Below are 12,807 nucleotides of genomic sequence, written 5' to 3' on the forward strand. Positions count from 1 at the left end.
CACAGTGGGAGTTGAGATCTAGAATCTTGAAGCTAGAAGCAAAGAGATGGCTGTGGAGAAAGCTGAGGCGACTTATGACTGAGTTGGGGAAGGGAAATCATTTTAGAGGAGACAACCCATAAAGAATGGATCCATTTAAAAGATTTTTAATTCTGAGAGGCAATATACTGTTATCATTTCCCCTGCTCTATCAAACCTTCAGCCTCCATAGGATTTTTGATAATCTCTAGTTCAAACCTTTACCACTCCTCACGTAAACTATTAAAATAGCCAAAAAGGTCTCTTAGAGGAAGTTAAGTGGTACAGTGCATAAAGCACTGGGTCTGGAGTTCAGAAGACCTGAATTCAAATCCAACCTCAGATACTTACTAGTTGTATGACCATGGGCAAATCATTTAACCTTGTTTGCCTCAGTTTCCCCATGTGTGAAATGAACTGGAGAAGGAAATGATGAACTGTTTTGTCAAGAAAACCCCAAATGGGATTGTGAAGAGTTTGGACACAACTGAATAACAACAAAAATGGTCTCTTTGCTTTAGGTCTCTCTAATCCATTTTCCATGTATCTGTTAAAGTGGTTTTTCTAAAACACAAATCTGATCATGTTACTCCCTATCTTATTCAATAAACTTCAATGGCTCTCTATTACTTCTAGGATAAAATATGAAACCCTCTGTTTGGTGCCCAATTAAGACCTCTGAAACTTAGCCTCTTCTTCCCTCTCCAACATTTTACCCTTTCATGGATTTTATGACTTAATTTGACTTGACAACCTGCTGTTTCTATGACATATCTCTCAATCTCCTCTCTCTGTGACTTTGCACTGGGTGCTCCCCCATGCCTTTATTTCAGTAGTCCTAGCTCTGCCTCATGGATGGATTTCCAAGTTTCGTTCAAGACTTGGTTCCAATATCACTTTCCACAGGAGACCTTTCTCCTCCCTCTTCTCTCCATCCCACATCTGCTAGGGCATTCCCATGCAAGGCTGCGTTATGTCTACTGTGTACATGACACATATATTTCTATCTATGTATACTGAGTATGCATTGGCTCCATGTCCTAAGCAGGCAAAAAGGCCAGAGGTCCGTTCTTGGGACCCTGTGGTTTCAGAGGTGAGAAGGTCCACCCTTGAAGTATTTTTCTTTCTCAAAGGATGCTATCAGCAATGGAATCAAACCCAGCAGAGCACAGCCAAACAGAAAACTGATGAAGCCTTCTCTCCTTCATCCTTTCTAAATGCCTTCACAGTCAATCAAAAAGTCCATTTGGTTAGCTGGTTAGAAACAATTACAGAATATCCAATATTTCTCAAAAGTATTTCCATTATGTTATCAGAATCTTCCTAGAACTGACTCTTAGCTTCTTCCAAGTGAGGAGACTCTATCAGAGGCACTCTATATGTGCCAGTCCTGTGACACACATACCTGCTGTTGCCCTCATTGGAATGTAAGTAACTTGAAGATAGGACTTGTCTCACTTTTGACTTTTTATGCCTGAGAAGTAGCTTGGCACAGTTGTCATGAACCCCCTTTGGCAGTCAGGGAGGCCTAATACTACTGAAGTTTATTGCCTACATTTCTTGATGAAGAAAATGCTAAATTTTGCTTACAGCACTGATTCCTCAAAGTGTAGGAGACTTATGACTGGAAATCCTGGGGGGTCCCTGAACTCTTTCAGGGGATCTCTGAAGCCAAAGCTATTTTCATAATCACACTAAGACATTTTAATTTATATGGGTAAAAACCAATAGATATATCACTCACACATCATACCAGTGATCTAGACCAGAAGATCTATCTTTCTCTCTCTTTCTCTCTCTCCTCTCTCTCTCTCTCTCTCTCTCTCTCTCTCTCTCTCTCTCTCTCTCTCTCCTCTCTCTCTCTCTCTCTCTCTCTCTCTCTCTCTCTCTCTCTGCTCTCTCTCTCTCTCTCTCTCTCTCCTCTCTCTCTCTCTCTCTCTCTCTCTCTCTCTCTCTCTCTCTCTCTCCCTCTCTCTCTCTCTCTCTCTCTCTCTCTCTCACTCCCTCTCTCCCTCTCTCTCTCTCTCTCTCTCTCTCTCTCTCTCTCTCTCTCCTCCTCTCTCTCTCTCTCTCGTCTCTCTCTCTCTCTCTCCCTCTCTCTCTCTCCCCCCCTCTCCCCCCCCCTCTTCCTCTCCCTCTCCCTCTCCCTCTCTCTCTCTCTCTCTCTCCAGTCCTGTGAACTTGTTTCCTTATTGACAGATTAAGGATAATAAGACATATATGTCCCACAGAGAGGGGGGGGGAAGCACCCTGCAAATTGTAAAGCACTATAAAAATGGGAGAAATTATTATTAATTCAACCACTCTTCCTAAATTCTCCTTGGAATAATCTGTTAGACTTTGCCTGCCTGTCTCCTCTGGATGTTTCTCAAGCTAGTGACAGGGATGTTGATTACTCAGGTCTGGTTGTTTTAGTTAACATTTATTTCCACACCTGCTGACACAATTTGCTGCCTCTTTTTAAAAAAGGAGGAAGAGAAAAGAGAAAGAAGAGCACTCTCTCTTTCTCTCTCTCTGGATAGTTGTAAAGGATAATGAGTAATTTATTCAGAGCTGTGTACAAATCAGACTATCGCCCTCCAGACGGAATCAACAATATAATTTTAAGCCTCCACACGTTTACAAATGCTAACGTTCTGGTGCAGCTGGGTTGCCATGGGCAACGAGAGCATGCCAGCTTGTGATCTGAAACACGGGAATGACGCTGCCCAACCTTGAAACAGGACAGAATCTAAAGGGAAGAAAGATTCTAAAGCCTTTCACCCTGATCTAAGGTCTGCTTTCTGCTTGAGTGATGGTTTGGGTTATCTGCCCTCTGAAATAACCCACCTTATTTTGTTGGCTTCTTTATATGTTGGCACTATTCTTTATTACATGGTTATAAACCTATTCTTATTACTAAGAGGACCTGATGCCCATCCTTACAGAATTCTCATGTGCCATAGAAATCCACTGATTTTTAAAAAATGGATCACACTCAATTAATCAATTAAATAAAATTTTAAAAAATGAATCAAAAAATACCATTTCTTGATGGGGGAGCCTTCCTCAACAGAGATATTGGTATGCTTCTAAATATCATGTTTCAGAGGAGAAAGCCAAAGTCTAGGAAATTTAAGGAATTTGTCCAAAGTCACACAGGTAGTAAGTAGCAGAGCTAGAATTTTAAGTCAAGTCCTGTGATTTTGAATGCCTCCTTCCAAGTACAAGGTTCCTTCCAGTGCCCCTATAGGAAAATACACTGAGTCAAGAGAAAATAGACCTGAATTATAATCATACCTTTGCTAACCACCATCCACATGCCCTTTGGCTAGTAACACAACTCACATATTTGCTCACATGTATAACCAGGAGGTATCTTGGGGAAGATCAACGCTGTCATAACAAAAGATATTAAAGGCAAATAATGAACATGATATGGATATGGTTCAATGAAGAGACTTGTCTAACTATAAAGTTCATACTGGACAATAGTTTCCTTAAATGCCCACAAAGGATATAGAGGAGAGACAGATGATTTGAGACCTTCAAACATGGTAAAAGTTTTTAGTGCTATAGGATGGAAATTCTCTGATTTTATGGACATTAGGGAGACTCAGGGAGTAAAAAAAAAAAAACAAAAAACCACCACTACCAACAACAACAATAAAAAAAAAACAGCTCCTGTTGTACAATTTGAAAGTTTCCTAGGCTCTGGAAGGGTCAAGCAACTTGTATTGGGTCATACCAATGGTATCAGATATCAGAGCCAGGGCTTAAGCCAAGGTCTTTCTGAATTCAAGTCTGGCTCTCTATCCACTGTACCACAACAACCTCTTAAAGCTCATCTTTATAAGAGAAATTATGACTTCTTTGCAATCATAGAACTAGATAGTAGTAGGGGTATAACTAGAACCCAGGTCTAGGCAAACATCTACCCAAATTCTCTTTCCACTATGCTACAACTTAGTAATAATAACATTTATCACATTTAGAAAGAACTTTCCACACATTGTGTAAGATATGTAAGAATAATAATATAATCTCTATTTTTCAAGTGAGAAAAGAAAGTCCCAAAGAGTTGAACTAACTTTGTGTAGGGTCATACAAGTGTCTGAGGATAATGTCATCCTAGACTTCTTGTTCCACATCCAACTCTCTAGCTGCTTGGCCATGTTGTGTATCCACTGGACGACTAGACAATAGTGAGCCATTTCTGAGCAGAGAAACAGGTGAAATCAGCTTTTTATGTGGTCAAAATGGAATACAGAATTGATAAAAGATGCTAGATTCAAAGAGTCCAGCTGAGATGCTAGTGCAATTAGGTGATGAGGGTCTGGGCTAGGATTTAGAGTGAGAATAGAATGAGGCAAGTCATTGGAGAGACAAATTAAAGGTCTAGATGATTGTAAGGTCCCTTTTAAGTAAAAATTCTGTGATGAAATGACTTGGTAGCTGACTAGTTTATAGAGGATGATTATAGGAGCATAGATTTGGAACTGGAATAATAAACATTTAATAATTATTTTTTGACTAGCTGATTGGGAGGGGGACCTTAGAAGATATTGTCCCACCTGCTCTGTAAAATTATACAGAAGTTGAAGATGGAATGTCAAGTTCAGCAGGCATCTAGTAACTGAGTTTGGCTGGAATATAGAGTGGGCAAAGAGGAATAAGGTGAAACAAGTTTAAAAGGACAGAGTGGGATGACAAGAAGCAATGAGGAGCCACTGAAGTTTTTTGAGCAGGAGAGTGATATGATGAATGCCTCAGGAAAATTATTTTAGCACCTGTGTAAAAGATAGTCTGGAGGAGGATAGGATGAGAGACAGAAAAAGTCATAAAAATGCTAGTAAATAGTTCACAAAAGACCTTACAAAATCCTGAACTTTGATATTAGTGAATGGAGAATAGATTTCTCTGGAGGTAAAACTTATAGGAGGTGACTGATTGAACCTGGGGACATAAAGTAAGAGGAAAAAGAAAAAAATCATTCTGAGGTTTTGAGCTTTGGTGACTAGGAGGTTGCTGGTGCTTGTAACAGAAATTTTGTAAGTTGTAGGGATGGGTTTAGAAAGGAATTGAAATCAGGAAAACTTTTCAATTTATTTAGAACCATTTCCCCTTGAAATTCCTATTATTCAATTTTAAAGAAAGCAGAATTTTTTTAATTTAAAAGAAAAAATTAAAATTGTGTCTTATGGTTATGCCTTAGGCTATGCAAGGAACACCTAAAGTCAAGAGATAGGGGAAGGCAGAAAGAAGCATTTATACAGTGCCTTTCATACCCCAGGTACTATGCTATATGTTAAGAATACAAAATGAGGCAAAAGTCAGTTTTTACTATCATGGATTTTACAATTTAATAGGATAGACAACATGTAAACAAATAGACACTGTATGTAAATACATGTGTATGTAAAGCAAGCTATATATAAGATAAACAGAAAATAATTAACAGGAGGAAGTCATGAGAATTAAAAAGGTTGGGGGAAGGCTTCCTGCAGTGGGGGAAAAGGGGTAAAGGAGGAAAAGACATACAATATTGTGGGATGATCAAATGTAATATACTTTGCTACTAACAGCAATACAACGATCCAGGACAATTCTGAGGGACTTATGAAAAAGAATGATATTCACATCTAGAGAAAGAACTGTGGGAGTAGAAATCCAGAAGAAAATATGATTTATCACTTATTTATTTGGGTATATGATTTGGGGTTTTGGTTTTATAAGATTACTCTCTTATAAAAATGAATAATATAGAAATAGGTTTTGAGTGCTAATACATGTATAACCCAATGGAATTGCTTGTCTACTCCAGGAAGGGAGAGGGAAGAAGGGAGGAAGACAATATGAGTCATGCAACCTTGGAAAACTTATGTATAAATATGTTCCTGGAATAAAATAAAGAAAAAATTATAAAATTAAAAAGAAAAAAAAAAGGGAACCATAGGAGACTTGAGGAGGAATGAACAGGTTCAGAAGAGATGCTGTGGAGAGTGGGTTAGTGAGAAGGTGTAGATGAGGGTAGGATTACCTAGCAGCAATGAAGGTCTAGTTGAGGTTATACAACATGATTTTGTAGTGGACTCTGAAAGGTCGAATGATCTTCTCCACCTTTTTTCAGCAGTATATGTAGAAAAGAAGGTAACAAATGTGGGGAGTGATCCAACATGGAGGTTTTGCTAGGTAGAATCAGTGCTATGATAAGGGGGCTAGGTATTCAAGATAGGAGGACAGTATAAAAATGAATTGTTTCACTAGGAGTTGACATGACAAGAGAAGAGAATAACTAGTTGCAGTGGGGAGAGGAAGAGATCATCTGGGAGAGAATTGAAGGTCAAGGTTTTGGAGGTCACAATGCAGATAAAGAGTAGGATGATATAGAAGTCAGAGGGATAGGTAAAAAGCCAATAGATTATAGTTTAAATGTATTTCAGAATTCTTGAACTAGAAAGTGGTGCATTTGTGGATGATAGCAAGATCAAAAGTATGACCATCTTTGTGTGTGACTGAAGGAGGATGGAAGAGTAGCTTATGAGAGACAAGTAGGTTGAGGAATTGAGCGAGGGAAAATCAATATGCATGTTGAAGTTCCTTAGTATCAGGACAAGAGTTGGAAAAGAGAAAAATTCTAAGTCAGATATCACTCATTGAAGAAGGAAGGGGAGTGACCTATGGATCTGCAGACAATGGCTACTAGGATTTTGATTGGGTGGCAGAAATGAATAGCATGAACTTCAAAGGAAGAGAGATTACCAAGTGATGGAGGTAGTGGAAGAAACTGAAAATGATAAAGGAGAACAAGAAACATTCTAAGTCCTCTATCTGGACTATTGAGTCAAAGAGAATAAGTGAATGTACAGTCATTTTTTGAAGAGTAACCAGTGAGTCTGTGTCATCAGGGGGAAATCAAATGTCAGGAAGAGCTAGTCAATGGAAAGAATGGGAGAGAAAAAGATTTAAGGTGAAGGGCAGTTTGTTGCCTATAAAACAAGCATTCCAGAAGGTGAGGTAAAAGGACTAGGTAGAGTTAAATGAAACTTTGGAGGGAGGGTGGGTTGAGAAGATAGGAATGCAAAATCAGATGGTAGGGAGTAAAGGGTGTGATTTGGATAATTATCTGCAGGAGTTCAGAGTTCCTGGGATGTGAAGGGTATGAAAAGGTGTAAGGACATTCGTCATTGAGTGAAGGGGCACCATTCCTTTACCCTCAAAGGACAGGTGGAGCAAGAGAAAAACTTAAGTCAAAGGGAGGGTTGCTTTTTTTTTTTTTTTGGTACAAAAAGTTCTCCACATGCCAGTTGGGAGATTGGACTGGCAGCAGGAGATAGAAGATGCTTTGTGCTGGTCCATATAGAAGTGATGACTTTGGGGTAGAGGGAAGGTGCCTGACCTGATTCCCAGCAGCCTTTCTTCAGGGAACACATTGTGCCCAGAAGGAGTGCTAGTGTACTCATGTCCTGAGTTCTTTTCACGGGAGGAGGCTAGCTATGAGACCAATAATACTATTTCCCAGTTTTTAGCCTTCTGAATCCAGCTCGATGTCAAATGTCTTCATTTGGGGCAGGGGGTCACTCTAGCTATCTTCCCCCCAAATGACCTTGGTTTGGGGAGGGCATGAAGAATATCCAGCAGAATAGTATTGTCTCAATGTAATGAGCATTTCTTGAGTTCCTCACATATGCCAGGTACTGTGCTAGGCAGTGAAGATAAAAAACAAAAATGGAAGTCCCTCTCCTCAAAGACCTTACATTTTAAATGTACGTGGGGCTACATGGGGAGGGGAGGGGAGAACATGGGCACCAATAAATAAATACCAATAAATACAAAGTAAATTAGAGATCTGTGGAAAACACTTGACATCTGAGGGAATCAGGAAAGGCCTCACATACTGCCCAATTTGGGATTAGAGTGAGGGACAGGGATGACCTTTCTGAGGCCCCCAGATGTCATTCTATCTTGATGGGGGTTGGTTAGCATCCTGAATGCAGCTGCCGTTCTCACTGAGCCAGTGGTTCCTCGGGCTCAATCCTGTCCTGCTGGGCTGAGGTCACAGACAGCAGAAACTCCCAGAGCAGCCCCTCCAGACTGGCTACTGAAGGAGTACCTGAAAGGGCAAAGGATGAGAAGCCATTCAATAGACGAGGAGGATCTAGCCCAAGGGAAAACTCCACCACATCACATGGATCTCACCAGGAGCCTGAGGAGAGGAAAGGTAAGTGAAATCAGACATATTCCCATTACGATTCCATTTTTCAGAGCAATCCATCAACAAGCAGTAATTAGCCAATTATGAAGTCCCAGTTGCTGGCCTAGATGCTGGGGATACAAAGAAAAGGAAAAGTAGCCTTTAAGACCTTTGAGGAGCTTCCATTCTAACAGGAGGAAAAAAACATGAATAGTCAGTCAACTAGCATTAATTAAGCTCCTAACAACAGTGGATAGAGTACCAGAAACAGTGTCACAAAGACCCAAGTTCAAATCTGGCCCCGGACACTTACTAGCTATGTGACCCTGCCTTAGTTTCCTCATTTGTAAAATGAGCTGGAGAGGGACATGGCAGACCATTCCAGTATCTTGGCAAGAAAACCCCACATAGGGTAGTGACTCAAATATGTAAGATATAGGATAACACAAGAAGGTTCTAGGAGCCAGGGGGACCAGGAAAGGACTTTCACGGGAGAGCCCTCCCTCCTTCTTTCTCACTGTCAAAGGTTCCTTACCTTGTGTATGCTTGCTTTTTGATTGATCGTGTCCAGTTCCCTCAGCATCCCAACCTTTGCTCTCCAAGGTGACAGCTAGCTATTCCAATCAATGGGAGACTGTCAGCAGGTTTATCTTTGCCAGTGACTTAATTTAGTAAAAATAATGCCTTAACTTAATGATAATTAATAATAATGAACTTGCTAACAGCTTGCACTAACAGAGGACTTTATAGTTTGCAAAATCAATATCCTTATTACCCTTCAAGGTAGGTAATAATGGAAGTATTGTTATCCTCATTTAATAGATGAGAAAATTGAGGCTTGCAGAAATTCGATGATTCATTAGGATCAGACAACCACTAAGGGTCAGAGCAGAGATTTGAATCCAGGTTTCCATTTTGTTTATTATACCTTTACCAACGCAGATCTGCCCCTTCTCTGCAATTTCTAATCTTAGAAAATGGCCCCAGTCACTGAGAGTTTAAATGGCTTGCCCACAGGATGTGGCAAAGGTCACCCTTGAACCTAGCTCCTTCTGATTCTTCTTGACAAAGGCCATGTCTCTACAAAAGCACCATGCCTCAGGAATCCTAACTCATATATGCATTGTAATTGGGGTTTTTCGGATGGATATATAGACTTGAAATTAGTGGGTGTCTTTTGGATGGGGATATATATATACATACATATATAAAAATATGGATATATATATATATATATACATACACATGTTTGAAATTTCCAATGTCTTGGTAATCTTACCTCATTTTATATGCCTTGTAACTGGGGTCTTTTGGATGACTATATATATTTTATATATCCATTGATAATGCCATATATATATATGTGCATATATATATAGTCATCCAAAAGATCTTTAAATACATACATTTGAAATTTCTAACCATTTGGCCATATTATATGGAGGTAAAGATTGGGGAGGCTGAGGGGCCTTTCAGACATAGATTATGGTATACCACACAGATGGTCTCCTCTGCCCATGGAGAGGCTTTAACTTGGCTTTTCCTTTATCTACCAAATAAATGCCCCTTTTAATTCACCAGCACTGGATGACAGAGGATGTAAGAGCCCCTGTCAGTGACTGTAGGAGCCAGGGGAAATCCTTGATGGTGATAGGTGATGGTTGTGAATGAGGATGAGGTTTTAATTCATTGCAGCCGGAAGCAGTTTTGATTGTTTATTAATCAAGTTAACCAGCTCTGGGATTTGTTACAAAGGACACGTTGCTTATGTGCCAAATAATTTACAGCCAGGGCTCTGCAAAGGTTGGAGGCTGCTTTCATCTTACTATGAGATAGGTAACAGGATGTGAAGCTCTTGGTAGCAATTGTGTGTGTCAGAATTTGCTAAGTTGAAGACAAGCTTGCAGAAAAAGAGGGTATCTGCCACCTCAACAGAAGAAGGTACATATGCTGCACACGTTAAAATTACCTATGGGAAGACAGGCATATGGCTAATATTATTTTTTATTATCATACAAAACACACTAAGCATACTCATACAAAACCAAAAACCCAAATAAAACCATAAATACACTGATGTGAAACAGTATGCTTTGATCCCCATCTATCCAACACCATCCAATAATTCTTTCTCTGGAGGTAGATTGGCTAATATTTTTTAATTATTTAAGAAAATTTAATAGTTAATGACCTAGAATGCTTTAACCATTACATCTAGAAGACTTTTTACTGACTGTCTAAATAATCCAAGGATTCACTTCCTCCATGTTATAGGGGTAAAGTGGTTATCGGCATGGACAACCCTAGGACAACTAGGAAAGAAACTCAATCTAGCATTTCAGCCAGCCCCTCTCCCCTGCTTCTTACTCAACAGACCTAGTGTCTTAGACTTTCTTCTGTCCTCTCAGAAATCCTTTCTACAGAAAACGTCTGAGAAATACATTCACAGAAGTGAACAATTAAGTGAAGAAAAGTTCAATTGACCTCTTGAGGTAGTATTTGCATTTTAACTAGATTTAAAGCTATCTTAGGGTAAACTACTTATCATCTCATATTTAAAGGGGGGGCTTCCTAGTTCTAATTTCTTGAGAATATTCAGACGGAGGTATAATAGGTATTATTAATTCCATTAGTAGGGCAGATGTTATTAACTTCCTTTGACAGATTAGACAACTGAGCACAAGAGAGGTAGTGCTGGAAAGAAGAAGGGATGGGGAGAGCTTAGATGAGCTAGTTTGGTATCCTGGAAAAGTCAACAAATCAGCAAATGCTTACTTAGCACCTAGATACACCAGGCACTGTGCTAAGCCCTGGAGTTACAAAGAAAGGCAAAAATAGTCTGTGCTCTCTAGGAGCTCACAATCTAATGGGTTAGACAATATACAAGCAGCAGTGTAAAAACAAGATATATACAAGATAAATAGGAGATGATTTTGGAGGGAAGAAATTCTGTTCAGCATTAAGGGGAACTAGAAAAGTCTTCCTCTAGAAAGTGGCATCTTAGTTGAGACTTCAGTAGATGAGGAAGCCAAGAGATAGAGTGGAAGAAGAACATTCCCAGGATGTAGAACAACTATAAAAATACAGTCAGGAGATGGAGTGTCTTGTGTAAGGAACACTGAGGAGCTCAATGTCACTGGATCACAGGGTTCTTGGGAGAGAGTAAAGTATAAAGGAACCTGCAAAGGTGGTAAGGAGCCTGGTTATGAACGTATTTAAAAGGAAAACAGTATTTTTATTTAATCTTGGACAAAACAAGGAGCCTCTGGAGTTTGTTGAATGGGATTGGGAGTGATAGTGATGCAGAATGACCTATTTGGAAGTGCTTTAGGAAAATCACATTGAAAAGTGAGCAAACAGTATTCTGAAATGGGGAAAAGTCTTGAGGCAGGGAAACCACCCAGCAGGGAAACTACTGCAATAGCCCAGGCACTAATGTCACGGGAGTACCAGAAGAGTCATATGAGGGACGTTATAGAGTTTAGGCAATAGATTGGTTAGGGGGCAGTGAAAGGGAGTAAGGAGTCAAGGATGAGGCCCAGATTGGGAGGATGGGTGCCCAGAAGGGTGACATTTCTTGTGAAAGTAATAGGGAAATTATGAAAAGAAGAGAGATTGGAGGGAAAGGTGAGTTTAATTTGGGACATGCTTGAGACATCTTAAGGTTTGAAAGGAATCTCTGAAGGAGAAGACTCATTTTTTTTAATTCAAATCTGGTCTTAAACATTTAAAAGCTGTGTGACCCTGAACAAGTCATGTAACCTTGTTTGCCTCAGTTCCTCATCTGTAAAATGAGCTGGATAAAGAAATGGCAAAATGTTTCAGAATCTCTGCCAAGGAAATCCCAAATGAGATCACAAAAAATCAGACATGCCTGAAACAACTGAGCAACAAGAAAACATTTTTAAAATATCCCTCATCACTACCTTTCTGTGCATTTCATCTTAAGTACTAAGTAATAAATAGCTCAAATATACATATATAATGCATTTAAGTCTTACAACATGCTCTATATGTGTAATCTACTACAAACATTATCTGATTTGAGCCTTACAACAATCTCATGAGATAGGTCCTGTTATTATTCTCTTTTTATAGGTGATGAATATGTAAGCCAATAAGATGAAATTCCAATTTAGATTTCTTGATTCTGTCTGCATCTGGTACTCGATGATGCCACACTGCCGCTCTACAGGGAATGGTCTACATTGCTTACTCTTAAGTCTTGTCTCTGGTGAGAGAAGGATTTGAGGGGGAAAAGGATTTCCTGGCATCTCAGAAATTAGAATATGTGGACAATTGCCTCTTATGCAGTGTATGTCTGATTCTGGCTGGCAGATACTGGCCCGGTTCGGAATGGGAGGCTGGGTTGATAGGTATTTTGAAAACAAGACTTTACTCAAAGAATTAGAAGTGATTTACCTGGGATGTGGGACCCAGAAATGGCCCTACTTCCATACCCTGGAAAATGTGCATAAAAGTCTGTGTGTGGATATTCAACTGGGTGACAACTTGGGTGCCAGGCAGACTTCAGAGAGTGAAGGTGTGGGACAATGGTGTTCTACTTGTACTTCCAAACTCATAAAACTTAACATTAAGAAGAAAAGTCTTCCCCA

General features: G+C 39.6%; 1 protein-coding gene across 1 annotated transcript in view; it reads left to right on the forward strand.

Moving 5' to 3' along the window:
* The first annotated feature begins 2,208 nt into the window (after positions 1–2,208).
* Positions 2,209–12,807, forward strand: part of LOC100026292 (WD repeat-containing protein 49-like) — a 223,135-nt gene continuing 212,536 nt past the window's right edge. Inside the window, exon 1 of the mRNA XM_056825130.1 lies at positions 2,209–8,218. Coding sequence (XP_056681108.1) covers positions 8,126–8,218 — 93 coding nt within the window. The 5' untranslated portion in view covers positions 2,209–8,125. The remainder of the gene's footprint in view (positions 8,219–12,807) is intronic.

The sequence above is a fragment of the Monodelphis domestica genome, chromosome 4, assembly GCF_027887165.1.
Source record: "Monodelphis domestica isolate mMonDom1 chromosome 4, mMonDom1.pri, whole genome shotgun sequence".
NCBI classification, from domain to species: Eukaryota; Metazoa; Chordata; class Mammalia; order Didelphimorphia; family Didelphidae; genus Monodelphis; species Monodelphis domestica.